Source organism: Megalobrama amblycephala, linkage group LG16, assembly GCF_018812025.1.
Source record: "Megalobrama amblycephala isolate DHTTF-2021 linkage group LG16, ASM1881202v1, whole genome shotgun sequence".
Taxonomy (NCBI): Eukaryota; Metazoa; Chordata; class Actinopteri; order Cypriniformes; family Xenocyprididae; genus Megalobrama; species Megalobrama amblycephala.
The window spans coordinates 29,905,012-29,932,321 of NC_063059.1; the positions used below are offsets into that span (position 1 = coordinate 29,905,012).

Here is a 27,310-nt window from a genome sequence, read left to right on the forward strand (position 1 = left end):
ACCAGAGTTATCATGAACATGAAATTGTCCAGCCATGACTTCCTGTTCCACAGGAGTATAAACATGAGGAAACACAAAGGCCACATTGCCTTAATCATTCATCACAATGAGAAAAAAAACAAAGAATATAGTTCTGATGTGCAGCAAAAGATTGCTGAGCTTCACAAAATAGAAAGTGGCTGTAAGAAAATAGCTAACGCATTGAAAATCCCCATTTCCACTATCAGGGCAATAATTAAGGAGTTCCAATCAACTAAAGATGTTACAAATCTGCCTGGAAGAGGACGGGTCTAAATCATCCTAATGTGTGGTGAGGAGGAAAGTTTGAGTGGACAAAGACTCTTCAAGGATCACAGCTGAAGAATTGTAGAGATTAGTTGAGTCTCGGGGTCAAAAAGCCTAAAAAATATGTTCAAACAGCACCTACATCTCCATACAGTTGTTCAGGAGGGTTTTCAAGAAAAATCTTCCTTGCTTCAGTTGTCAAACACGACTGGAACTTTCATAATGAGCTTTCTCCCCCATTTTCAATTGTTTTACTTAAATGAAAGGTTAGAATTTTGTGATTTTTAAAAAAATTAAAGATCAAAAGGATAAACAATGCAGATTTATTTTCACAGCTACCTTTGCTCATATTTACCAAGGGTGCCAATATTAGTGGAGGGCACTGTACGATTTTATATTAAACTTATTAGGTAACTGAAATGAATCTTGAAAGGTTTATCTAATTTCATAACTCTTCCCACAGAAAAATGACTAAACATTAACTGGCCAGCAGGGGCGCTCACACCTGCAGTGCCTGCACTTCATCCTGCTGAGATGATGCTCTGGATCTAGTCATCACAATGATTCTGTGCCTGTTCAAGACAGAGAATAAATGCAGTTGGCCTTATGTAGATCGGGCTTTGGCAGGGATGGATAGGCCTTACTGCTCTATTACATCATCTATTGATTAATAACAAGTCAACACAGTCACCAGGTTGGTATGAGGACACAATTCTTTCTCTTTATGTAACTTTACTGTTTGTTAGGGCTTGGCATCACTTTACGTAATATGGGTGATAGGGGAAATCTTGAAAATGTAAATTTCTGCAAGTACAAAATTTAAAAAAATATTTATCATGTTTTGGAATAACAAACTGATCAAGGCACTTGTACCTGCACTTTTTGGGGAGAAACCTTGGACTAAAAAAAAGCTAGCTTTAAATTATGAAAAATATATATAAGACAACTCAATTGCATTGTAAAATGCTCAGTATGGATGGTGGAAATGACAGCAGTATTGACAGAGATTGTGGTTTTAAAAAATACAAAAACGCAAGCATTTTACATTCTTTTGGTTGTGCTTCAGCTCTCTGTAAATGTCCAGATAATTATATGGTTCTCCTACCACTCATAAAACATTTACTACTAGATATAACCAGTTTAAATGGAAAGGATCTCAAACTGACTAGCTGAAAATGTTACTGTAGCTATACCCATTAATAGACACGGTTCTTCCTTGAAAATAAATTCCAGAACAGCGCTACAACAAGCATAATGAAATGACCCTTCACAATGGATAGTGCTTTACAATGAACTCCGTTAGAGAGCTATTGGCAATTTATCTGTTCAGTATAATACCTTACTTGCCTGTTGAGTAATAAAAATGCCTTCTACGCATCACTTTTACATTTCAAATTTTCTCAGTTCATGCCATTTCCGAAAAGCCAAGCTAATGTTGATTCTTGTTTTATTACAAGTTTTGTTGCATTCTTTTTTTTTCTCCCTTCTGTTCAGAGTTTTTTTCTTCTTATTTCTTTTCAAATGGGTGATTCCCCAGAGATTCAAGATTTTGGGGTGCTCCATGTCAACCTTTCTCACTGTGACAGCTAACCTATGCTACTCACACACCATACACTCATCAAAGTAGCTGGAGCAATTTTTGTCTATTCAAACTAATTGGCATTAGCCATAGAAGGGTGTGGTTGGTTAGGAGCGTTACTGCTGGATGGGGGATGCTCTTTCATCAGCTGCTCATTTTGTGCCTGCAGGTGACATATCTGCTCCCGTAAGTCTAGTAGTTCTTGTTCCATATCTGTTAACAAATTATTTTATAAAACAGTTCAGAGAAGGGTGACAAGTCCCACGATGCAGAGTCTGATGATCGCCTTCATGCACGACTACCGTTTATTCAGTTACAAAAAAAACAAAACAAACATAAGTAACTAATATACAAAAAAAAAATTAAAAAATTCACAAATTCACCTTCGCCACAAACTATCCTGCCGACTATACCAATTATGACATTATGACCCAAAAAGGGGAAAATAATCAGGCAGAAGGCGGTAGTGAAGCTTCAATAAACAAACATTTATATTCAAAAGAAAATAATATAATTATGAAAAAAAAAAAAATTAAACATGTTAAAAGGATGCAGCAGACCTTCAATGCAATTACCCACAAAGAAAAAATAAAAGAAAAATAAAACAAATTAAAAAACAAAACCCACAGATGGCCACAGTTTGCCCCGCAGTTCGCAGAGTCCGGTCAGTCGGATTTAGCAGGTGAATCCATCAGTTTCTCTTGAAATATATGCAAGTAGCCTAAATGGCTGGTGAACTGGAAGAATAATAGAGTAAACTTTATAGTTACAAAGGCCCATCATGTGTGTCTAATATAAATGTCGGCAAATTATATTTGAATGGATTGTTATTGCTGCTTCTACTTATGTCTGAGATCAGTGTGTATTTTATACACTCTAAAGGCCTGTACACACCGGGACGAATATCGCACGCGTTTATCACCAGCGTTTTTTTGTGTTCACACCCAAGCAATTTTCACTGGCGATGCGCAGAGTAAACGTGCAAATTCACTCCCTGACAGTATGTGGCGCTAGTGCTGAACGATAGTGCAAATACACATATTTATGATATTAATAAAGTTAAAGAAGATTTAAAAAAATGCAGATATTAAATGCCATATATATGAGAGATGGTAGTCAGAAACGGTAGTGCAAATAAACATTTATGAAATAGACATTCTCAACTATATTTCTTGAATGTAAAAGAAAAAAAAAACAAACAGCAAAAATACGATAAACATCTATTGGTATGGCCAAGAAGTGGCAGAGCACCCATAGCGTGCGTCTCAATTAGCTCCCTAGTTCACTAGTCAGGGCACTGATCAGGGAGTCAGCCACATTCATTTACACGGTACACTGATACACGACCTAGGAAGCTAGGGAGCTGTTTGAGACGCAGGGATAGTTTGTAGGGGTCTTCCTTGTCTACTTACTTCCTCTTCATCGTCTTGGTATCAATGTGTGCTTGGCAAGACTGTTTTGTGCTTGAACGCCACCAAGTCGTGTTTTACTGTAACTTCAGCAGCTCCAGACACGTGAACAAATGCGCCAATCTCATTGGTCGGCCAGTTTTTAACGCAGCGCGTCAAACCAAAAGGCGTTTTTTTTTAAAAATGACGCTTTTACGCCTCGCGTTTTTCGCGTGGGTGTGCACACTCACATTGGCGCCCGTTGTTTAGTCACGAGGCGTTAAACGTCGGCGAAAATTGCGTGCGATATTCGTCCCGGTGTGAACAGGCCTTAAATGTATTGTTTTCTGGTGCTTATGCATATTTAAATGTCTAAAACCTTTTAAAAAGAAACATTATGTGGCTGAAAACACTGCACAGCTATGATATATAACAAGAGTTGAGCCTCCATCTCGCAGCAAAAGCGCGAAAGCACAGTTTGAATCTGGCAGTTATGTGACGTCGCTGAACGTTCTAAATCCCATATGTGGGACCGTACGCCCAGGGGCACAGAAATAAAATCCCATTTGTGGGACCGTACCGCTCAAAGGGTTAAAACAGACTTACCATAGTGAGTCAGGGTTAGAGAAAAACACGTTTTGGAAGAGGGATTGATGATGTATTGACTCATTATTTAAATTTTGTTCATTTTGAACAAAAAAGTTACACCTTTAAATTTGGAAAATGGGAATTAAGAGACAAAAAAGGTATTTTACTGAAACCTTTAAATCTTAATGATTGATAAATAACTCTTTAATTTAATCTTAGTGGATGATATACACCCTTGTAATATAGGATGTAATTAGGATGTAATTAGTCATTTTTATCTCATATCTGTTTACTCTTGACTTTCATAAGATAAAACAAAAACCATAACCAAATGCCATCCAATGCCAAAACCATTTCATCCATTTCAGTGTCCGCATTAACCTATTTTTGTGAACGCACCTGGTGAGCTGTAATATTGAACATGTGACCCAAGAGCAATAATTTACCATGATCAGTTCAGAGACACATAAATGAAGATGAATGATTGACGATGTTCCATGTGCGATAGAATGATGATTAACTTAATAAAAAGTCCAATGAAGATACAGAGGTCAGTGATGATAAACCTCCTTCCAGGTCTGAAATGTTTATCCAGAAGTTTGACATATAATGTGCACCTATTTATCTATGCTAAATTGCACATTTATATGCAAGAAAGGATGAAAAGGATTCATTAATCGTTATTTTATCGTTATCGAGAATTTCTTATCAGCATTTAAACACAAACAGTTTCACAACAGCTTGAGGTGTTTTACCTTGGCATGTTGCAACCAAATGTGGTTAAAAAAAACCTTCCCAACCCTAATACTGAGGTGTCAAGTGAAGTCCTGTTCACAACAAGTAGAGTCAGCTTTTCATAATTGCCACTTAATTAGACCTTCGATACTATATTTATTGTATTGGAATGTCTTTGCGTTTAACAGGAACTTGATATTGGCATTTCCCTGTAAAGTTCTTGCTGTTGTATGTCAGAGAAGCTTATTATCTCATTCATTTGACACAACAGGAATTTGGTACAGCCGCCTCAGGCACTGCACTCTGCTCCTGTCTTCATCCTTTTGTTCAGTTGCTCTCACTCATTCAGTCTCTCTTAAACGGTCCCTCCCTCCCAGCCCTCATGACACTAGTGAATCTACAGTGTGGCTTTGTGGCTGCAGATGAATCTTTTGACCTTTTGTCTTGTCATAAAAGACTTTTGACTATTGTTGTATTGTGTATTAAGTCCTTAATTTTTTTCAGGATGCTTTTGTTACATATCTATTTAGATGTTGCTTTTACTGCAGCCTGAGCATGTGCAACTACATGCCCCTTTGTTCTGCAATACTAACAATATGCCATATAAGACAGGTAATCAATGGCTCGATTTTTTTTTTCTTCACAACAGGTCATGTCCATACTTGAGTTCAGTTGAGTTCAGCACACATAAGATGTATTTGTTAGTCCCTGGGGATTAGCTTTGGGTTCCCTGCCTGCGTCTACCATGGGACAGCGCACGTGAGGCTGAAGCCGTGCAAGGAGAGCGCACGTGAGACTGGAGTTGTGTTTGGTGTCTGTTCCTTCATGTATCTGTTGAGTTTGTTGATAGAGTTGCGTTGGTTTGTTTGTTCAGCAGGCCCTTGCCTGCTCTGGCACTCTGAGAAGTGGCATGTACACACAGGCTGTAACCTCGCCTGGCACAAATGCTAAGATTTCATTCTGGCCTGCAGGTGAAACCAAAAACTAACTTTTTTAAGCAAAAAATGCTGGTGTTTGTGTTGCAAATGTCTTTTTTTTCCTCTAAGGGGATGAGATTGATATATTATTGGTTCATATAGAGTGTTATGTAGCCTACAGGAGACCACAATCTACAGAAAGTTGGAAACAAGTGAATAAGAAAAGATCTTGCTTCTGTTATCACGCAAAGCTTGATTGGTTGGCAGGTAATAATTTTAAAAATAAATTAACACTTTTATTCAGCGAAGAAGGCATTAAATCAAAAGTTATCAAAAGGGACAACAAACGTATCTATATTTATATTTATATGTTGAATAAACTTATCAAGTCAAATAAAAATGAAAAAATCCTGAAAAAATATTTCACAAATTTTTTCCACAAAAATACTAAGCAGTATAACTGTTTTCTACACTGATAATAAGAAAATTTTTCCTGAGCACTAAATCAGCATATTATAATAGATTATAATTTAGAATATACTTAGTGTTGGGTAAGTAACTTTAAAAAGTAATTACAAGCTACTAATTACATCTTCAACAGTGAAATTAGACAACAAATCTAAAATGTATTGCATTACTTCTTACTAATTACTTAATAAATCCCATATCAACCTTGACCAGTTGAACAATACAAGGATAGAAATGAAACTATCCTTTTAATTCTTTCAAATAAATACAAAGTTCTGTCATGAAACTCTAGAAGGCGCAGGCTAAGGGGTCGTTCACGTATCACGTCTAAAAAAGCGCGGCCGCTGCGCTTTCTCATCCTTTCTACAAGCGTTTGCGCTCCCGTGGCGTCTGTCGATGCTATGCAACCATGAACTGCGCTCTCCACGATGACGAGGAAGTTTCAGCAAAGGGTTAATTGATTTCTAGCCCTTGCATTAGCTTTACTACTAGATATATTTATGGAGATGAGAAATAAAAACCCGCCCTGTACAGCTATGATCAACTGTTCGGCTGAGATTTCAGTGCTGTTACGGAAAAGCCGCAGCTGAACTGTTGGTTCTTGTCACATGACCAGCGGTGCGCTTGTGGCATTCTTAAAAGTTTAGATGTTTTCATCTCGCCATGACATAGGCCCACCTGGATAAAATGAGCGTGCCACACCACGCCTACATTTGAAATAACAAATTTGCACACGCAAAGACGTGATATGTGAACGGCCCCCAATAGGTTCTAACTCAACCTGCTTGCAATCACATCATTCTCTGTAGAGCACAGCTGATTGGTTCCTGCTGTATCAGTAGCCATGGATCAAAATAAAATACCAAATACTGTGTGGAAAAACGTATTTAAATACAAATAGTCTACAGTATTTGAAATTTTGAAAATGCACAATATACGTATATAAGTATCACTTTTAGGCTGAAATCTGTCTGGACCTATATTCTGAATGTAAAGAACATTTTGGTGTGTACAAATGATTAGAAGCTTTTGTTTTCATTTTACACTGGGGTAAACATGTCATCTGTGTGCCATTTCTATACTTATTTCTGACCAGGTTGCACTTCAGCCTATTACTTGAGGTAAACACTATTAAGGCCCTGTCCCAAATGGAACCCTAACCCCTCACAATCTTACTCCAATTCCACACTTTTGTGACATAATGCTACTTTGGCCCTGTCCCAAATGGAACCCTAACCCCTCACAATCTTACTCCAATTCCACACTTTTGTGACATAATGCTACTTTGGCCCTGTCCCAAATGGCACACTTCATGTGCACTTGCGGTCTTGTGAACTTACAGTGGCCACAGCATACATGTCCGTTAAGGCCACAAGACTGTAGGATGTCAAATTTGTCATTTTAGGTTTTAGAAGGGTGCTCGCAAACGCCCCCTTTGCGGCCGATATGTGCCTTCGATGCTCACTCGACTGTTGGATCTTCAGAGTAGAAGTCTACACAGAGGATCCAAGACTTGAGGGCCCTGGTCTATATTTTAAATGGTCAGCCGGGTACGAGTCAGGTCCCAATATATTACTTCGGGTCCCGGGTCTGTTTAACATTGTGTGTAAAACCCGAGTATTTCAACTTGTAAAATTAGGATGAGAAAAGTGTGAGCCAGGAAATAAGGTGAAAAAAAAACCAGGAGCAACCCCAGGCATCAGAAGCAGAGTGGGCGGAGTTAATGCAAGCACATGATGATCATGAGTTTTCCTGTTCCTAATATTAATGCAAACAAACTTCAAATCTCAAAAACTGCTTGCAGCCTTGCACACATTTAACAAACAAAATCTGAGATGGACTGTCACATGAATGTTTTCTATGACGCTCAAATTGTGTTCAAAAGCTTATATTACATGTTGCTCCAGCTAACACGCATTTGCAGTCTCAAGTGTGCGCACTTACTTTCTTCTTATAATAATATTATGAATGAACTTGTTATATCTAAAATTTTTGGGCAGACTTGGCTCAGAGAGCACAGAGATGATCGCAAATAAGTAATGCTAAAGTCAGTGGCCATAGCACTGAAGGAGTAATCGCTATTATAGTTTGAACAAGCAAACAGTCGAAGATATCTTATTATGTGAGTTGACTCAAGATACAAAAAAATAGGGGAAAAAATGAAAACTGCATTTGTCATCCATCACTGTGACAGAAAGTGGACTTTTGTAACTGGAATTAAGTGGATTAAGCATTAAGCATTATGTTTAGGTGCTGCAGCAGAGAAGGCTCGACCACCCTTAGTTTTTTTTTTCCATTGCGCCGCTTCACTCACATTGCAAGCGGCAGAAGTTGAAGATTTGAACTTTTCAAGCGCCAACACAGGTGTCGGCCAATCAGATCGCCTTATGCAAACACTCTAGAGCAGTCGCTAGCCAATAGAGTACCTCAGGGATGGCGTGTTTTTGTAGGCAAAACCCGGAAGCGAGTTAGCATTTTAGGACTTCCGGTTCCAACGCCGTAAAGTCTATGGGTTTTTTGAATGGGTTTTTGCTAAATCGCCTGAAATAAGGTCTGTGGTTAACAAAGCCTCTAAATACTTTCACGTTTTGATCTATGACATAAAACACACCAGTTATAACCCACTTTTGATTTTTTAAACTTATACTGTGTCTTAAAATCGGCAGTTGCTAACAAATTGCTAAAAGGGACTACTTCCTTTGGCAGGGACTTTAGTCGTCATCATTAAAAACGGGACATTTGGACAGCATTTCTCATGAAAAAGTGGATAAGTGTTCATAACAGCACAGATCATAATCAGCGAGCATGTTTTAAAATAAAGATGTTTTCTAAATAAAGTTTGAGGAAGCTTGGTGGTGGTGACGTTGATCCGCGACCATGGTGTGCTGTAGTCCGTTTATAGCCTACTGTTAGCCTTTTATATCTGACGACTTTATTTAGGCTTCAAAATGTACAAATGGTGTGTTAACTTGTAAAGATTATCCTGACAGACAAAACGTGTAAGTGTCATAACCCTTTGTTAAACACGGAGTTTATTTTCTGCGATTTTCCAAAAGTCTATGGGAAAAATGCATAGGCTTTCAACCGAGGGAACCCGTGCGCCGCTAACTTCCGGGTTGGCCTACAAAAACACATCATCCCTGGGGTACTCTTTTGCGTTCATGCAACACCGGAAAGTAATGTGATTGGCTGTTATCACTATAACTGTCACGTCAACACAAGCTTCAGCCGTCAAGCATTAACGCTGACGCCCCGTGTGAATGCAGCGATAGGGTCAAAAAGAGCCTGCTTTAACGTCACTATTTTTAAACTGTTAATGCGTTAAAATTCAACACAGTAGTGATTTTCTTCACACACAGTTTGTATGAGTTGCAGTCTGAACACGTTTTCCGCACCCTTTTGATTGACAGGATATAATCGGCCCTGATCATCGTCAGTTGGCCGATAGTGATAGCTTTTATCAGCCGATACCGACTGTTGGCCAATACATCGGTGCATCTCTAATTTCAACTGATATATTTTCTATTTTCATTTTAAATACATTTTCATGTATTTATGCCCATCTCTGTGTATATATATGCCAAAAGGTCTGTTGATAATAAAACATGCTTATTTTTGAACATCACTATAAAAGATGAATGACTTTTTTTTTTTTTTTTTTAAAACTGTATTTTCAGCCCATAGATCACTAATATGAATGGCTACTCCATCTTTGGCAGAGGCCGTAACTCTCAACCCCAGAGGCTGTTTAGTGGTATTTGCCCTCATAGTAAAACATAAACAGCAGGACGTTGTGTCTTCAGGTGAGTGTATGACAGTGACCTCACTGCCCTCTGTCCTCGTCTTATTGCTGCTTTTCAGCGTTGCTCCAGGTGAAAGATGAGCGAGGATAAGACTCTTTTCATCCTTCATCGTTACGCTTGACACATCTTTACTGAAACTTAACCCAAAACCTAAAGTAAGTGAACTTGTACATTAGGATGTTAAAGTCGCCTCAAGCAAAGCTGTACTTGTTTAATCGCTTCCTCTTTTCTTTAATCACAATTTTCAAAATAAACTGGTATATGCGATTTTAACATCACACAGTGCCTACAAAGACATAGTTGTAAGGGTACAGACAACACTTCTAAAGGTCAAGACCTTATTTCCTCATCTGACAGACCTCATCGGCTCTAGGTTGTGCTGGTAAAAATATCTCAGCGCTTTTTCCCACGCAACTTCACAACGTTTTATGCTATACTCAAAAATTTGCAGTAGAAAGAAAAGATGTTTCTTTAATAACTCTTGTCCATTGAGGCCTATTGAAAATTGCTTCTTTGCATTGAGCCCATAGTTTGCATTAGAGAACGCTCTCATGCATTAACCGTTGGCACTGTGTTGAATCTCATTTACGATTTGTTTCTCATTTAGAAGGAAGATCTGTCTTCTCGTGCAATGAAGTAAGTATTTTTAGCTTTTTCTTCATTAATGTGCCTTTTCTAGAGCCTGTTTCAAATTTGGATGAGCTGAGAACTTTGAAAATGCCTTAAGAAATACCAGCATTATCTGAGCTATAACTCTGCAGTGTTGACGTGATTGCATTATAGTATATTACAAGCAGATGTATTTTGTTATTTGTTATAAAAAGCTGTTCCTTGTTTTTTGTTGCTGAGATGTGTGATTGTTTGTGTAATAATAGAAAGAACTGAGCTGAGAAAAGGAACATGATGAGTTTCATGGCTTGAGTGGTCAATGAAGCTCAAAGTGTGTGCAGGTGTTTCCTTTAACACTAATAAATTGACTAGCGTTGCAGTTTCAGATGGCTTACATCAATTCTCAGCAGCCTAATTTTGGACTCAGATTTTAACAACTGCACCCAGAAAGAAACTCCATTTATTTATTGTAGTAAAGTTAATATAAATCATATTTTTAATAGAAATTATATATGCATATATATATATATATATAAATTAGAAAAATACTTATTTGTTTCACAGGAATAGATTTAAAAATAAAATAAAATATGTTGTTGATCTTGGAGATGCAAAACACTTTATTAGTGCGTTTCAGTTGTAAAATTATTGTTGGTCAGTAATTTTATTCCCGATTATCAGAAGAGTGATTTTACAGATGTGCCTCTTGGCACATCTCTAATGTGCCTTTCGAACAAATATGAGATAAAGACAAAAGGGGAATTCACCAGTTTACCAAGACCCTCTCTGCTTTCATTTTACAGCAGTTATGGACATAGAATTTGTGCTAAGCTGAAACTTTAAATTCTGGTAAACTGGTGGTACTAAATTAATGAGGATAGTGGCTTCCCTTTGTGGTGACATCACTTGAATGCAGTTGCTTTTATAAGTCAGCCCACTCAAGCGACCGATGTACAATTATGAGATGATCTCAGGAAGTAAATAGAAAAGGTTTTTGACTACATATCATAAGAATTTAGATTGTTACATAACAGAGTGTGCACATGGGAAAATGTAAGTACAATTTCTGAATATCAATACAATTACATTTGCACATTTCACGTGCATTATGTTGCAGTATGCAAATGTAAGATTATTTACTTATGAAAATTAAATGCACTGCAAATCATCAAGAAAATATATTTTTTAATTAAATTCAGGTCTGAGATTGCACCGAGATGCAAAATCTATTAATCCTGTGCTCTCATTATACGGATGAAAAAAAAAAATTGATTGTTGCAGTTTTTCCACGATATCTGTTCTAATAAGTGGAGTGATAAATTAATATCTCAATGTTTGACTTTTCATTACTAGCAGAATTCAGGCTGATTTTGCATGTTTTATGATATTAAGTTTGTAAGATCTATTAGTTATATATTATATCACTTTGCCAGCTTTAATATTGTACATGTGCATCCATTTTTTTTCCATTACTACGCAGTATGTAAGGTAGCGGTTGCTATCAAGTCAAGTGGAGTAAGGTTGATAGATCCGTTAACAATGGGGCCTGTTCTTTGGCTATTTGACAGAAACTCTAAATGTTATTTTGTGCTCATCTGGGAAAATATACTTAACAATTAAGTATCACATTGATACTTTATGATTTTTCATAATCTTATAAGAAGTTTTTATAAGCAAAATTTCACTCTTCAAATGTTTCTCTTTTGTCCTCCATGAACAAAGTTCCATTGCTTTTTTTTTTTTTTTAATTATCACATGAAAAGGACTGGTGTACAAGCTCAAGATATACTTCTGGTGTTGCTTTTTTATTTATTTTTTAAAATATTTTCTAGAATTGTATTTTTCTGTAGTCAATTTAACCTCTAAAAAAAGAAAAATGTTACTTGAATGTATATCAGTCGCATTTCCTAAAATCGCATGCCTACTTTGTGCTGAAACAGACAGTTACAGCTTCAGGTTTGGGACAGGGTTATTAGGGTTAGTTAACAATAAAATCAACATTAACTGAAATAAAATTAAATGATAAAACATATGGGTAACCCTTTACAATAAGGTCTCATCTGTTAACATTAGTTAACATATTAACTTACATGAACTAACAATGAGCAATACATTTTTTACAGTATTTATTAATCCTTGTTAATGTTAATAAAAGTCGAGCTGTTCATTGTTTGTTCATGTTAGTTCATAGTGCATTAACTAATGTTATCAAATACAACTCTTGATTTTAATAATGTATTAGTAAATGTTGAAATTAACATTAACTAAGATTAATAAATGCTGTAGAAGTGTTGTTCATTCTTAGTTCATGTTATCTAAATTGTAAAGTTACCAACATATGTAAAATAAATAAAAAAATATTTCACCTATTCTATTTCTCATTTTCGTTTAGTTGAGGTTGAAGTACTAAAATAACTAAAACTCAGTTAGAACTATAAATAAATAAAACAGTCCAAAACACAACTAAATTACTAAAAAGCTTGAATGGTTCAGATGGACTTATTTAAAAGAATTTCAATGGGAAATTAGGGGTTCATTTTTAGTTTTCCATTTTTAATTGCACTTGCACCACGTCACTGCATCTCTGGGATCTTATCTAGTATACTGTAAATGTAAATGAGCAGTACGAACAGAAAATCATGTTATTCGCAAGAATTCAAGAGTGACGGTTTCTTTCGCATTCCACTTTAAAACTTATGAGGTGAAAGATAGGAGGTCATCATATTTATTGCCAATAAGTTATGTCCTGCTAGACTGATGGTTATTACAACTGATAGAGCTCTTTGGAAACGTGCATCATTTCAGAAAGCAGGCATACTGTGGAGTGGCTTAATCTTGATATGCAAAACTCTTCAATTGCCCTCCTTCTGAAAGAAAAGACTTCACAGCTGCATAGCTTCCTCTTTTTCAACTTTTTAAATCATGCTGTGCTTGTATTGCACAACTGTAGAAGCCTCTTTGCTTTCACTGTTATATATTTAGAGTGACTGTTCGTCTGTGAATGTTAAAAACTGCATTCGTTTCTGTTAGAAATGCATAAATTACATGTCCAATCTGAGAGCGCAGCGACTTACCAAAAGGATTTTTTATTGTTTGCAGAACGACAATATATCAGACATTTATTACAGAAAAAAAGATCTGACGGTTGTTTTGTCAGGGTTATGCAGAGTTACAGGTGGTTATTTGTCGGCCTTTTCTAACAGAAACCAATGCGTGTCATGAATCTAGATGAATGGCACCGAACAGGTACATTACTGATTCATTATTTGGTGATTAAACATTGAGACTTTAGCCTTAAGAAGTAACAGTTGTGAGAGAATGGGGTGTGGAGAGTGTGAGAGATTTTTTTTAATGTTTAGCAAACAGGGAAAGCGATATCAGATTTCCACATTAAAGGATCGCATTCAGGCGTGTGTGACTCACAAATGATTGAATCGTGAGTCATAAATCGTGATGCATTAATTCCTTGATCAAATCTATCTTAATTTTATCCAGGGGTGCATAAATGAAACGGCTGGAGCTTTGTCAAGGATTTTTTTTCAATAAACTATATTTTGTGTTTTTTGAAACAGGTATGAGTACAGTTAGGCAATCAAACATCACCAAACAATCACACCTCCTTAAGTACACAGTATGCACTGCAGGCAGCTTTCTTTAGAATTCACTGTTAGCCAGCAGCTGCATCTGTGTAGATTCAAGCAACTCAACTCATCATGCCATGTAAAGAGCCTGTCTGTTCATGTAAATAGCAAATATATCTTTGAGATGTACTGCTAGAATCAATCACTTCATGCACTCTAAGAAGAAAAGGTTCATATCTTAGAAGTTGTCATCATGGGATCATTTTATGGATTTCATTCTAATATATTAATTTTGCTTTAATTCATTTTTCATTTTAATTACATTTGATAAATAAAACAGCTCAGAAACATACTATATAATAACCTGTTAAACATGAAAGTATTATGTAGTCATTTAAAGGGTTAGTTCACCCAAAAATGAAAATTCTGTCATTAATTACTCACCCTCATGTCGTTCCAAACCGCGTAAGACCTTTGTTTATCTTCAGAACACAAATTAAGATATTTTTGATGAAATCTGATGGCTCAGTGAGGCTTCCATTGACAGCAAGTTAATTTACACTTTCAAACTTTAAGGTACTAAAAACATATTTAAAACAGTTCATGCGACTACAGTGGTTCAACCTTAATATTATTAAGCAACGAGAATACTTTTTGTGCACCAAAAAAAAAAAAAAAAAAAAAAAAGTCTCAAATTTCAAATTTTGGATTGTGGATTCTGCGTTATGATTGGTTAGATCACCTGTCAATCAAACTCCTGGCGAAGAGTCAATTAATAACTGTAATTTCATTACTCCCTTGAATCATTCATCATTCCCTTTAAAAGTAAAGTAAGGGATTACTTTAATTTTTTTCTGTAATTTAATTACAGCTACTTCTGTTCTAATGTATTGCATTAAATACTGTATAGGCTATAGAAGAATTTTATGCGTATAGAATTTATCAAGTGCGTATAAAATTTAACAAATAATGTTAAAATGTATGTTTTTAATGTAATCTTCCTTCAAATATATAGGTATTTTCAATAATAATTTATGCAAATTTATTTTATTCATTTGAAAGAATTAAAAGAGCAGTTTCATGTCTATCCTTGTATTGTTCAATTGGTTGAGGTTGATATGGGATTTAGAAAATAATTAGAAGTAAGAAGTAACACAATACTTTTTTCAGAGAGAGTAAATATACAGTAATCTAATTACACTGTTAAAGACATAATAGTAGCAAGTACTTAATTACTTTTTTAGAGTAGTGTACCCAACACTGCATGAGCTCACTTTAAAAGTCAAAGCAACATTGTTTAAATGTAGAAACAGTACTTTCATTCAGCAAGGACATTAATTTGATCAAAAAGGACAATAAACAATGTTACAAAACATTTCTATTTCATACAGATGCTGTTCTTTTGAACATTCTATATTTATAAAAGAATCCAAAAAAAAGTATAATTTTCACAAAAATATGAAGCAGCACAACATTTTTTAACATTGATAGTAATAATAATAAATGTTTCTTAAGCACTAAATTAGCATATTAATATGATTTCTGAAGGATCATGTGACACTGTAAACTGGGCTAATGATGCTGAAAATTCAGCTTTGCATCACAGGAATAAGTTACATTTTAATATATATTAACATAGAAAAATGTTCTTTAAATTGTAATATTCCACAATGTAATATATTTTTGATCAATTAAATTTCTTGCAAAAATGTGAATGGTAGGGTGTTTATGTTACATTTTATATTTGTGTAACTAATTCAGTTATTTAGCATTATTTTAGTGCTTTGTGTGAATACAGGGAGTGCAGAATTATTAGGCAAGTTGATTTTCTGATCATATTTTTTTCCCAAGCACATTTTACCAATTCCAATCCACATCAATCTTAATAACTACTATTAATATTGTTTTTAATCATTTATAAGTGATATATAATTGTTCATGAAGGCTGGAAATGAAAAATGCCTTATATTCAGGTGTGCAGAATTATTAGGCAAGTTTTCTTTTACAGGCAAAATGAGCCAAAAAAGAGATTTAACTCAGACTGAAAAGTCAAAAATTATTAAATACTCATGAGAAGGACGCAATACTAATGCAATACTAGAAATTGCAAAGTTAAAGCATGACCAAGGGACAGCAAAATGCTCATTGGGTCAGCGGGGTCAGACAAAAACAAGTGGAAAAGAAAAGACACGTTAACTGCAAAATAATTAAGAATTATGTGTGAAACCATCAGGAACCCTTTAGTCTCCAGCGCCACCATTTTCCAGAGCTGCAACCTACCTGGAGTCTCCAGAAGTGCAAGGTGTTAGGATCTCAGAGACTTAGGTTAGCTAAAAAATCCTAAAAAATGACCTGCACTTGATAAGAATCACAAGCTGAAGTGTTATAAAATACATGAAGACTGGGTTTTTATAGGCCTTATAAACAGACAGCTTGAGAGTGACTCCTGAAGGACCAGCACCACATCCTCTTGTACCACTGTTTGAAGAATTTATCTTCCAGAATCTGGCAGTAAGTTTTGGAAGATCATTTTTAGTCCATCTCTGCAAGACAGACATTTCAGGATAAGAGATGGACTAAAAGTGAACTCAAACACCTTACTGCCAGATTCTGGATAAATTCTTCAAACAGTGGTACAAGAGGATGTGGTGCTGGTCCATCAGGAGTCATTCTCAAGCTGTCTGTCTATAAGCCCTATTAAAACCCAGTCTTCATGTATTTTATAACACTTCAGCTTGTGATTCTTATCAAGTGCAGGTCATTTTTTAGGATTTTTTAGCTAACCTAAGTCTCTGAGATCCTAACACCTTGCACTTCTGGAGACTCCAGGTAGGTTGCAGCTCTGGAAAATGGTGGCGCTGGAGACTAAAGGGTTCCTGATGGTTTCACACTTAATTCTTCACCTTAATTCTTAATTATTTTGCAGTTAACATGTGTCTTTTCTTTTCCACCTGTTTTTGTCTGACCCCGCTGACCCAATGAGCATTTTGCTGTCCCTTGGTCATGCTTTAACTTTGCAATTTCTAGTATTGCATTAGTATTGCGTCCTTCTCATGAGTATTTAATAATTTTTGACTTTTCAGTCTGAGTTAAATCTCTTTTTTGGCTCATTTTGCCTGTAAAAGAAAACTTGCCTAATAATTCTGCACACCTGAATATAAGGCATTTTTCATTTCCAGCCTTCATGAACAATTAAATATCACTTATAAATGATTAAAAACAATATTAATAGTAGTTATTAAGATTGATGTGGATTGGAATTGGTAAAATGTGCTTGGGAAAAAAATATGATCAGAAAATCAACTTGCCTAATAATTCTGCACTCCCTGTACTGTGCACCACGCATACTTGTTCATGAGCCATAGTTCATGGACAGGCCAGTTTTTATGACCTTCACGTCACCTTGCGGCCTTCTATTTCACCATCTGTTTAATGATATGGTCATCAGCATATTTTAAAGTTCAAAGCAGATTCAAGTAGTTCCAGTAAGTTAATATATTAACATTATACAAGTTAATGATATATGCAGTAATGAACTGTAAAATGTTCTGCCTCCCATAATTCCTATGAGACACCCTCTTATCACAGTTATATTATACGATTTATACTGTAAATGTATATGTGCTTAGTTGAAACAGATGGTCACGTTCTGACAATGAATTTTATAGCCTTTCAGAAACCAGTAGTACTCCAGTGATACTTCCTTAAAAAAATGTTCACATGGTTTCCTAACATGGAGAGACAAGCGTAAGAATTTGCTCCGGGGTTTCAACACATCAATTGAGGAGCTGTCAGTGTAGTTCTCATGAAATCTCTAGCTGAGGCACATGAGGACACAAGAAAATGCATTTTTTGAATGAAAAACAGCCATGTAACGTAGTTATATCTTACAGGCTGCTTTATTTGAATAGATTAGGAAATGGGATTTGTATAATTATTTGTGTGTCAGTGTCACAGACTTATGAGGTCCACACTACTCACTAATGGCTGAAATTGTACAAGAAAGCAAGAGTTTGAGTGATTACTGTCTTACTGTAGCTTTGTACGTCAGATTACACAAAACAAAAAAGAAGAAAGGTCCAAATAAAAGAGGTATCTGTTGAGTGACTTGAAACTTTCAACACTTTCTGCCACACCTTGTTTAACTTGGCATGAATAAGAAATCCCTACATGATTTTTAAAGTGCAATAGGAGCATTTTTTTTTTTGGTACACTTGTCATGAGGCGTGCTCATATTTGTCAAGCGTGTTCATGGTGTGTTTTTTGATACAGCACTATCAGAGGCATCCGCATCCAAGCCGTACCAGGGAGTGAGAGTCAAAGACCCTGTGAAGGAGCTGCTGCGGAGAAAAAGAGGAAATGCTGCCAGAACAACGCCCCCCAGTGCAGTAGGAACTACAGCATATGTGCGCACACACAATAGACACATACTTTTGATTGTAAAAAACTGTCAAACTTAACATCATCTCGTTCATTACTCATTCAAGTCCTTTTTTTTTTTCTTTATCTAATCCATCCAATGCACAGTGATGCTGTCCAAATGTGAGACTGGAAAGAATTAGTTACGAAAGGACCTTGGGTTTTAAACATGCCTAATTATTGGGTCGATGCCTTAATATTGCAATTGTTAATATATGACGAACACAATTCAGATCATAGCACTTTTATAATTGGCTGAATAATGGGCCCCAGGAGGATTGAAAACTCTGAAATTGATTATAGGATTGCGAAGTATTGCAAAATCAATGTTAACTTCAGATCAGCTTGAATTTTATCAGGCATTAGTGGGTGCAAAAAGGCAGGCTCTCCAAACTCCAAGGGGATTTTGGCCTTATATAATCCAGGTGTTTTTCCATGACAGTTAAACTATTCCCCCACATAGCCTGAGGGGTTGGGCATGGGGCCTATGCAAATCCATTTGTGGATCTGCCAAGAGGCTTGCCTACCAACCTTATAATTGTACTTAACAACACATGAAAACAAAAAACACATGCTGCAACCTTTTCTCACATGAAATACTCATAAAAAAGCAGTCTTCTTGCAAAGCCTGTTCGTCTCTCTTGTAATGCCATCTTGATTGTTTATAAATGCTATTCTGCAGAAGCTGACGATGTGCCTTAGTAATTGTTCCCAACTTGGCAATGAGCGAAACCACGCACGAGACCTACATATGAGCTTATCTTTGTCTGTTATTTTAGGTTAGCTATAGGTTGTCTGTAAGCCAGCCCCTCCACATGTTTTCTGCCATTTCATTCAACACCACTCAGTACAGAGATGGGTTTTTAAGCAACTTTGCCATTATTGGGCTGGGGGCCACAGCAATAAATGCCTTGATCCAATCTACCAGGTGTATGTGTCAGACTAAAGTCCCTGTCATCTGTTTAAGTGGAATTTAAGTGGAGCCACTTGCCCTGACATGTAAATCATTTTAGAAAAGAATCTCATTGTGCTACACCTTAATTGTTGTGTAAAAAGTAAGGGGTAATGTAAAACAACCTGGTCATTATCATGACTTGAATACTTGAAGATATTATCCTGCTTATTATTAGATGTCTGCTATTCTTTCTAGGGACTCTTGAGACTGTTCTGTCAAATGAGCTCACCATATAAGGATTTAAAATGTTTATTGGTTTTGGACAACATTTATTGAGATCTCAGTCCTGATTGTAGAAAAACAAAGGTCATGGCTGCAATTATTGGGTGGAATAGCTCTAATAATTGTTTGTGTAAAGCAACAAGAAAAATGTTTATGTTTAATATATATTCAGTGTAAGCAGGGTCCAGAATGAACACAAAAATCAGGAACTACATTTCATGATACAGGCCTACGTAACGTGCGTTGAGGGTTATACGCTAGCTTCACAGTTCTTACCCAGCGATATTTTGTGGGTTTTTGGCTTTGTTCTGTCGATCAGGACATTGACAAGGAGCTCTGGTGATCACAACACTTGTTTAATTGAACATTTGGAGGCGAACATCGTGAATTGCCTACAGCAGATTAACACTCTGAGGTATGAGGTATCACCGGCGATACCACCACGGTTTTTTTCTTACCAGTGTGAAAGAGACTCAAAATACTCCGTCAATGTTGCACATACAATTAAGAGTTATACACCATTTTAATCTGTGGAATATCTTCTTTTATTTGTGTACACTCAGAGTAAAAACAAAATGTTGTGCTTTTTGCAAAATAAAGAAAACATGATGCGTGATCTATCGTCTCCCTCTGAATGAAGTCCAATCTGATAGTTCTCAGAAAATGAACTGTACCTTAGTGAATACTAATCACAAAAAAATTAGACTAATGTCTAAAAAAACATTGAAATGTCAGGTTTTAAAACGAAAACAAAAATTATGTGTTTATGTAATCTGTATGAAAAGAGAGCCATGTCAGAAGTCCGTGTTTCATCTCATTATCTGCTAATGCGGCCACGCCCACGGAGGGAGCACTATTCTGAGGCAAATTCTGAGGCAATACTTGTATGCATCGTCTCAATCGTGTATTTATTGTCTTGAAAAATGTTTTGAATAGCCATAGTTAGTGATCTCTGGCCTCTGTTAGTTCGGTTAGTTCCTGGATTGCCTATTCTTCTTTAGCTGGCATTTGTGGACTAAATGTGTACAGAGCGCCCTCCGGCTGCAAGTATGAATTGAAAACACTAGTGCTCATAGTAATGACAATAAATATTGAAATATTGAACATGATCACAAAGGGTTTTTTCACAGCCTACCTGACTGAAAGAGCTCATTATTTATGCAGGTCATTAGAGCTCTTTATGCGATTCTTTTGTCTTCTCAGTCTTCTTGTCTTTTCTCTTCTCCACGCATACTGTTTCTTGACAAAAAGATGTTTAAATCTCTCTATTGTTTTATATGAAGGAGTAGGAAGGATAATTTTTACATAATTTTGAAGCAAAAACCCTAGTCTACAACCTCCAATACCCAGAAGTCTTGTGAACACATATATAATATTATTTTTTTGGCCTTATTTCAGTGACTTAAGTTTTATGTTTTTTCAATAACCACACATAAACGTTATTCCTTCAAAAATACAAACATGTACATACATGTTCCTCACATATTATTGTAGCCTAGTTTGTGCTGAATACAGTGTAATGACACTTTTTCCATTAATATGTTTATGAACAACTGAAAAAAGCACAAATGTCAGGGCATGTCAGAACTTCTCCAGGCCCCAAATCAGCCTCAGACTCCAGAGGGTTAAAAAGTGCATCTCATCTCTCTCTCGCGATCTAAATCGCAGGGTGTTCTTGCGACATTATCCCCCAAATCCTATATAGAGTCTTAGAACATTATTTGGAAACTCAAATTTCACTCTCTACACTTTACATTGTGTCTGTAACTAGTAGTGGTTAAACGGATCGTTGTTGATCCGTGATCCGTAGAGTACGAGGTCTCTGTGGAACAAAAGTGGGCGTTTCTGTATTTGTGTATTTGTATTTTGTTTTCAAACTGGAGGGTGTTTATATATCATACAATGAAAATGATCCCCTTCACTCGATCCCACCCCTAAACCCTACTCTGACGTGTGCAAATCAGGTAACGCTCTTAAAAACGCCCCTCTGTTTATGGCCCCGCCCATCAATCATTAATGTCCTGCAGAGACCTGTACTTGGATCCGTATGGACCAAGCCCTACGGTTCGGCACGCATGTGATTCGCGGATCAATTGCAAGTTTCACCGCAATAGAATGAAAGGTTATCATTTGCATGTGTTTTGTCTTGCTAGTTTACACATTAAATAGATATAAAACCATTCCAGTGCTAGAAGAGGCAAAAGAGGATTTAATTCGGTATCGCACGCCACGCTGTTATCGGTGCGCACAGACGCACGTACAAGGCTTGCGCACACACACAGAGAGAGAGGTGCGTTTCAGATAGCTCGCTAACTCCAAATTGATTTCTCTTTTGCATCCTCAATGCACTTGGATGGACACATACACGCATTATGTCAGTCAAAATACCCCTCTCAGCAAGTATTCTCGTAAACCCATTTGGTTATGTCTTAAAGGTGCTAAAGAGGATGTTTTGTTTTATACATTTTTGCAATATTACTTGATACTGTCTTTACTAACTGATAAAAGACTATTTATTAGGTGCACTGAAAGGAATAATATTAATATACATCATCTGTGCACGAGGTAGGGCCTTAAAAACATCAGCCAATCGTTTACGCGATCATCGCGTAAACGATTGGCCCTCTGGCTTGTCAATCACTGCCGTGATGTTCCTTGTGAGAGACGTGCGCGGACTGGCCCTCTGGCTTGTCAATCACTGCCATGACGTTCCTTGTGCGAGACGTGCGTGGCTGCGCGCTCCAGTAACTTTCCACACTCTACAGGCGCCGCATGCAATGTTTTTGTCCGGAGACAGGAGTAACAACTGCAGATTATGAGTTACCTGCGGTGAGTCCGACATAATGTATCCACTTACACGACACAGCGAATGCCGGTGGTAAACACTCGTGTTCCAATACTTGTGCACGCGTAAAAGATCCTCTTTATCACCTTTAACTGAACGAAGTGAGAATTCGGATGTGTATCTATTGGATGTGTGCGTGCATGGGGGCTTACTCTTAAAGTGACAGCAACCTATAAATACCTGCTGTTGTCTGTCATGTAAATCAAACAACATAACACAGCTTTAACAAAGATTAATCTATATTAAATTTATACAGTGAACAGTGTCATTTTTCATTTAATTATTACATTTCTGTACATGGAAATTAATACTACAGTTAGACATTATACTTTATTTGTAACTTTATCTATGCTTGTAATTGGTGTACAGTATTTGTTCTTTTCACTTGCCTCTAATAATGTATTAGTTAGGCTAGTAGTTTCTGCTGTGTATCGGAGTAGTTAAAGTGGGCTAAGTAATAAATGCAAAGTTACCCCCCACCCCCATTTTTTTGTGTGTGCTGATCTGAAAAATGATCCGATCCGTGACTTAATAACCGTGATATGATCCGAACCATGAGTTTTGTGATCCGTTGAGCCACTAGTAACTAGTCTGGCCAATGTAAGTGACACAAGCAGTTCAATTCAAACACATGCAAGCCATCTAAAGTTAACATATAGCCTATCCCTGCATTCCATTTGGAAGGGCTAATCCCTATGCCCTAATCCAGGGATGGGCAACTCCGGTCCTGGAGGGCCAGTGTCCTGCAGAGTTTATCTCCATCCCTGATAAAAACTCACTTGCCTATAGCTTTCTACTAATCCTGAAGACCTTGATTAGCTGGTTCAGGTGTGTTTGATTAGGGTTGGAGCTAAACTCTGCTGGGCAGTGGCCCTCCAGGACTGAAGTTGCCCATCCCTGCCCTAATCCCTTCAAAGGGTTTACCCTCTGGAGTGAGAGCTTCAAAGGGATGAAGGGTGTAGCGGTCAAAAAGGGTGTAGGGGTCATCTTAACAAGACAATCAAGGAGGAGTAGATTGTGATTCTGTTTAGTTTATTATTTATGTATTTATTTATTTATTTAGGTTTATCGCACCATATTGTGTCTATGTATTTGAAACATTTGAATGGAGTGATAAAGGGAGCTGTAAAGTATTTTTGTTGAAGTACAATGTAGTTTTGACCATAATAATGTGCCAAATCTAACTCATATAAATATTACAGTAGTATAGAAAAATACTATACATACATTTATAGGTAAAATCGAACTCCTAACCTCCTGTACCCATTCTGTGATGTCAAACAACTTCCCTGTGCAAAGGATCATGGGGGCCCGACGTGTCCATCAGTTGTACCCTTCGAAATCCTTCATTCCGAAGGGCTCTTTGAACTGGCACTTCGGTTTGGAATGACCCTTCAATATGGTGTCCATGATTATTTCCACTCCGAAGTGCCCTTCGGAGGGCGATATATCCCGTTTGGAACGTCTTCTGCTCTTACTGACACCCGGTTTATGACTCGTATTATGCGTCTTAAAGGCACAATTTTAAGATTTTTGGATTAAAGTATTCAAAAACCTGTAGAACAATGTTATATATTTTGTTGACTTTTGTACTTACATTATCCCAGATGTTTACAAGAATGTTTAAATCCAGAGAAATAAGCAATTTTAACCAGGACACGGACCGTGTCTGTGCATCGCTTAGCAATGACATCATGTCTGAGTTACCTTCGATTATTTTGTTGAAACCATGGAAACACCGAAGACAGTTTAATATATTAAATGATTTATTAGACAAAGGAACAACTGTTTGAATACACTTATAGGCAGAAAACTAATTATTGTTATATAGCTCAACACATTTAGTCTTATTAATGTAATCAAGAAAACGAGATTCAAACAATATGATATTCTAATATCGATCTAGCTTACTGCAGTGTGCAACAAGTGTCTCATAGCAGCTTGCGAGCAACATTATAACATCATTTTCAACACATGTTTTATAAACAAAGTTCGGGAGGAGCACTTTCAAATGATCTATCCAATCATCACGTCATTCCAACCAGCAGGCAGCAATCATTAATCAACATGTCTCCCCAGTGGAGGACGACATAAATATGCAGTCGACTCACATATGTTCCTCGACAGTTTTCAGCATCTCTCCACCACCCCATCTCCTCACACTCACCCGGTTATCATCATAACCAGAATACGGGGGGAGCACTCTGGGTTCGGGCCAATGCCGAGCTCGTAACAGAGGCGTGCACAGACCTCCGTAGGGGACAGGGGCGAAAACGCATTCCGGGTAAGGGGTTGGGGTGGACAGGTTGTGGGTCAGCGTCAAAAGTTCCATTGCTCTCAAGCCATGTGTCGTGCTTGTCTCTCATTAGCAATTGCTCCAGCGGCCTCGTTACGCTCCCATAGCAATCAGCCCTGCTCTGCTTTTCCACCGGCTGTGAGGTGAAGATGACATCTCCCATGATTCCACGCTCAATACTGGCGTCATCAAGCTACACCTTTGTTTTGAATAGACGACCTCTAGCGGTGAAAAATTACATATTGTGCCTTTAACACTGGCTCATCATGACCATTACCTCCTCTCACTTCTATCAATTCCTGTCTCTCCTCGAACTGTCCTGTCAAAAATAAAAAGGCAAATAATAATACACAATAGTAAACTATAAAAATAATCTAATATGTAACATCTAAATTATATATTATAAAAACAATGTGTTATAACTTTTTCCATTGTTATTTTTTTAAGGTGATGGTTCCCAACAACACTTTGCCGTCATACACACATGCTGGTAAGTTACATATGAACATTTTTGATTTTCATTGATTACACAACATATTTTTCATGCTCTTATTCTTCTCTAAAAGGGACTTCAAGCTTTGTAGAAGCCAACCAGAGTGGTCTTAATGATTCATTTGTGGATGTCAGCGGGCTTTGCACAGGATGGATTGCCCAGACCACCAGCACATCTGCCCTCCAGTCTTTGAGCCACTGGACTCCCCCAGACTGCCAACACCATGATCCTTCCATCCCATCCCACACTGATATGTACGTCCAGCCGATCTGTCCCAGTTACACTGTGGTGGGCCCTTCCCCCATGCTGACGTTTGCGCACACACCTCTCTTCACCAACCTTGCGGTGAGCTACAGACTGATGCAAAGTCACTGCTGTTGTTTCAATGCCTAAATATGTTAATTGGTCTCTTATCTTGTTCCCAATTAGACTGTAAGCACTTCAAGCACAACCCTGCCTCAGGTGGAGATCCCAGACTCCTCTTTGACATACATTCCTTGGGCTCAGCCTTTATCCACCATCTCCAGCCCTGTCATGCAGACCCCCTCTGTGCAGGCGGCCCTGTCAGCCTCCCAGCTCTTCCCAGTTCCTCTGACCTTGCCAGTACTCTCACCAGAACCTGAGCCTCAGCAGGTGGAGCCTCCCCAGTCCCCTGAGGGCACTCTAGCCCTTGAGAAACTGCTGGAAGAAGATGAGGGCCACAAAGAACCCTACATCTGCAACTCCTCACTGTTTTCAGAAGACATTTAGGATATTTGTGGAGTGGCACTCTTTTTGCGCAGCTTCTTACCCAGTCAAGATTATTTCATGGTAGAGCCAATGTAGGCACAATATTGGCTTTAGGTATTTGCCATTCATGGGTTTGTTGTTGGGTTCTATGTTTCAAAAATTCAAAAAGGGCTGACATGGAGCCCATGGACAAACCCATGAAGGCCCATACCTCAAGTCCTATTGTGCCTACATTGGCCCTGCCATGAAATGTTGGTTGGGTTATTGTCACAAACACACTGTAAATTTTCCAAAGTGACAACTGCATTTAAATACAGAAGGTAATACCGTAAACTATCATTCCCGAAATTGCGATGATTGACACTGTGATAACCATAGCAATGGCTGCTTATCAGAGGACTCCCTACAGTGTTGCCATGTCTACTTATAAGCATTTTGGGCTTGTTGTTTGGGCTTGGCTTTTAAAATTAATAAATAAATTAATAAAAGTGGGAAGTTGAGGGTCACAATATTTCGATGTTATTTTCGGTTGCAATTTATTTTACAGTATGTGCACTTTCAATGTACTTACAGTGTACTTACCAAGAAAGTACTGAATAATATAAGGTAACTACATGGGTTAAGATTAGGTTAAGGGCTAGGTTCAGGACTAGTACCTAGCATGCTCTAGCAACACAAATGAGTCAAGCCTCATAACTCTTTCCCTGTGGTTTTCATGCATACAAAAGAGAGACCTCCGATGCGCATTTAAAAACGTCATTAACAACTAGTTGTTTACTTCGGTTCCGTAAACACTGTGCAGAATTTTTGTAAATGCATTTATCACTGAATTTTTAGAGAGCTAATTTGGTTTTAAAATGCAGTTGTCACTCCTGTAAATTACTGAATTATGTGTATACAGAATAGATTTAGCTGCAGTACATGGCCAAGTAAGATTTACTAGGGTGATACTGATGTGGGTTATTTAGGACAGCAATTTGGCAGCTCTTATTAAAAATGAAATCTGAAGGAAATAACATATCTGGAAACAATTGTGAAGGGATAGATTTATGTCTATTTTAGCTGGCTTGCATAGCTCCAATTTAAATTTGTGCAGAATCCAATGGTTAAAATGATAACATTTAAAGAGTGCTCTTCCTTGTATACAGTTCATTAAAATGTCAGTTAGAATTAGAAAGTTTTCTGAAGGTTGGAGAAATCCCCTGTGGATGTTATCATTTAATCTACCCATGCCCTAGACCCGCAGGCTTAGTTGCCTCTCAAGTTAACACGTTCCTTAATGAGATGTTTAAACAAGGGTCTGCTCTGCACGTCCTCTACCATAATATCTGCTTTTTAGAGCTTCTGTACATATCTCTGTCAAACAGGTATGACAATAAAGCAAACGTGAATTTGAAA

General features: G+C 37.3%; 1 protein-coding gene across 3 annotated transcripts; it reads left to right on the forward strand.

Moving 5' to 3' along the window:
• Positions 1 to 665: 665 nt before the first annotated feature.
• On the forward strand, positions 666 to 27,310 carry LOC125249415 (POU domain class 2-associating factor 1). 3 transcript variants are annotated; one of them, XM_048161700.1, is made up of 5 exons: positions 666 to 979; positions 18,226 to 18,359; positions 25,138 to 25,180; positions 25,257 to 25,528; positions 25,613 to 27,310. In XM_048161700.1, the coding sequence occupies exons 3-5, from the start codon at positions 25,141 to 25,143 to the stop codon at positions 25,931 to 25,933; spliced, it is 633 nt and encodes a 210-aa protein (XP_048017657.1). In that variant the 5' UTR covers positions 666 to 979; positions 18,226 to 18,359; positions 25,138 to 25,140; the 3' UTR covers positions 25,934 to 27,310. The 3 variants fall into 3 exon arrangements, with proteins under 3 accessions (XP_048017657.1, XP_048017658.1, XP_048017656.1); XM_048161701.1 differs by lacking the exon at positions 666 to 979 and adding an exon at positions 9,691 to 10,399; XM_048161699.1 differs by lacking the exon at positions 666 to 979 and adding an exon at positions 11,269 to 11,425.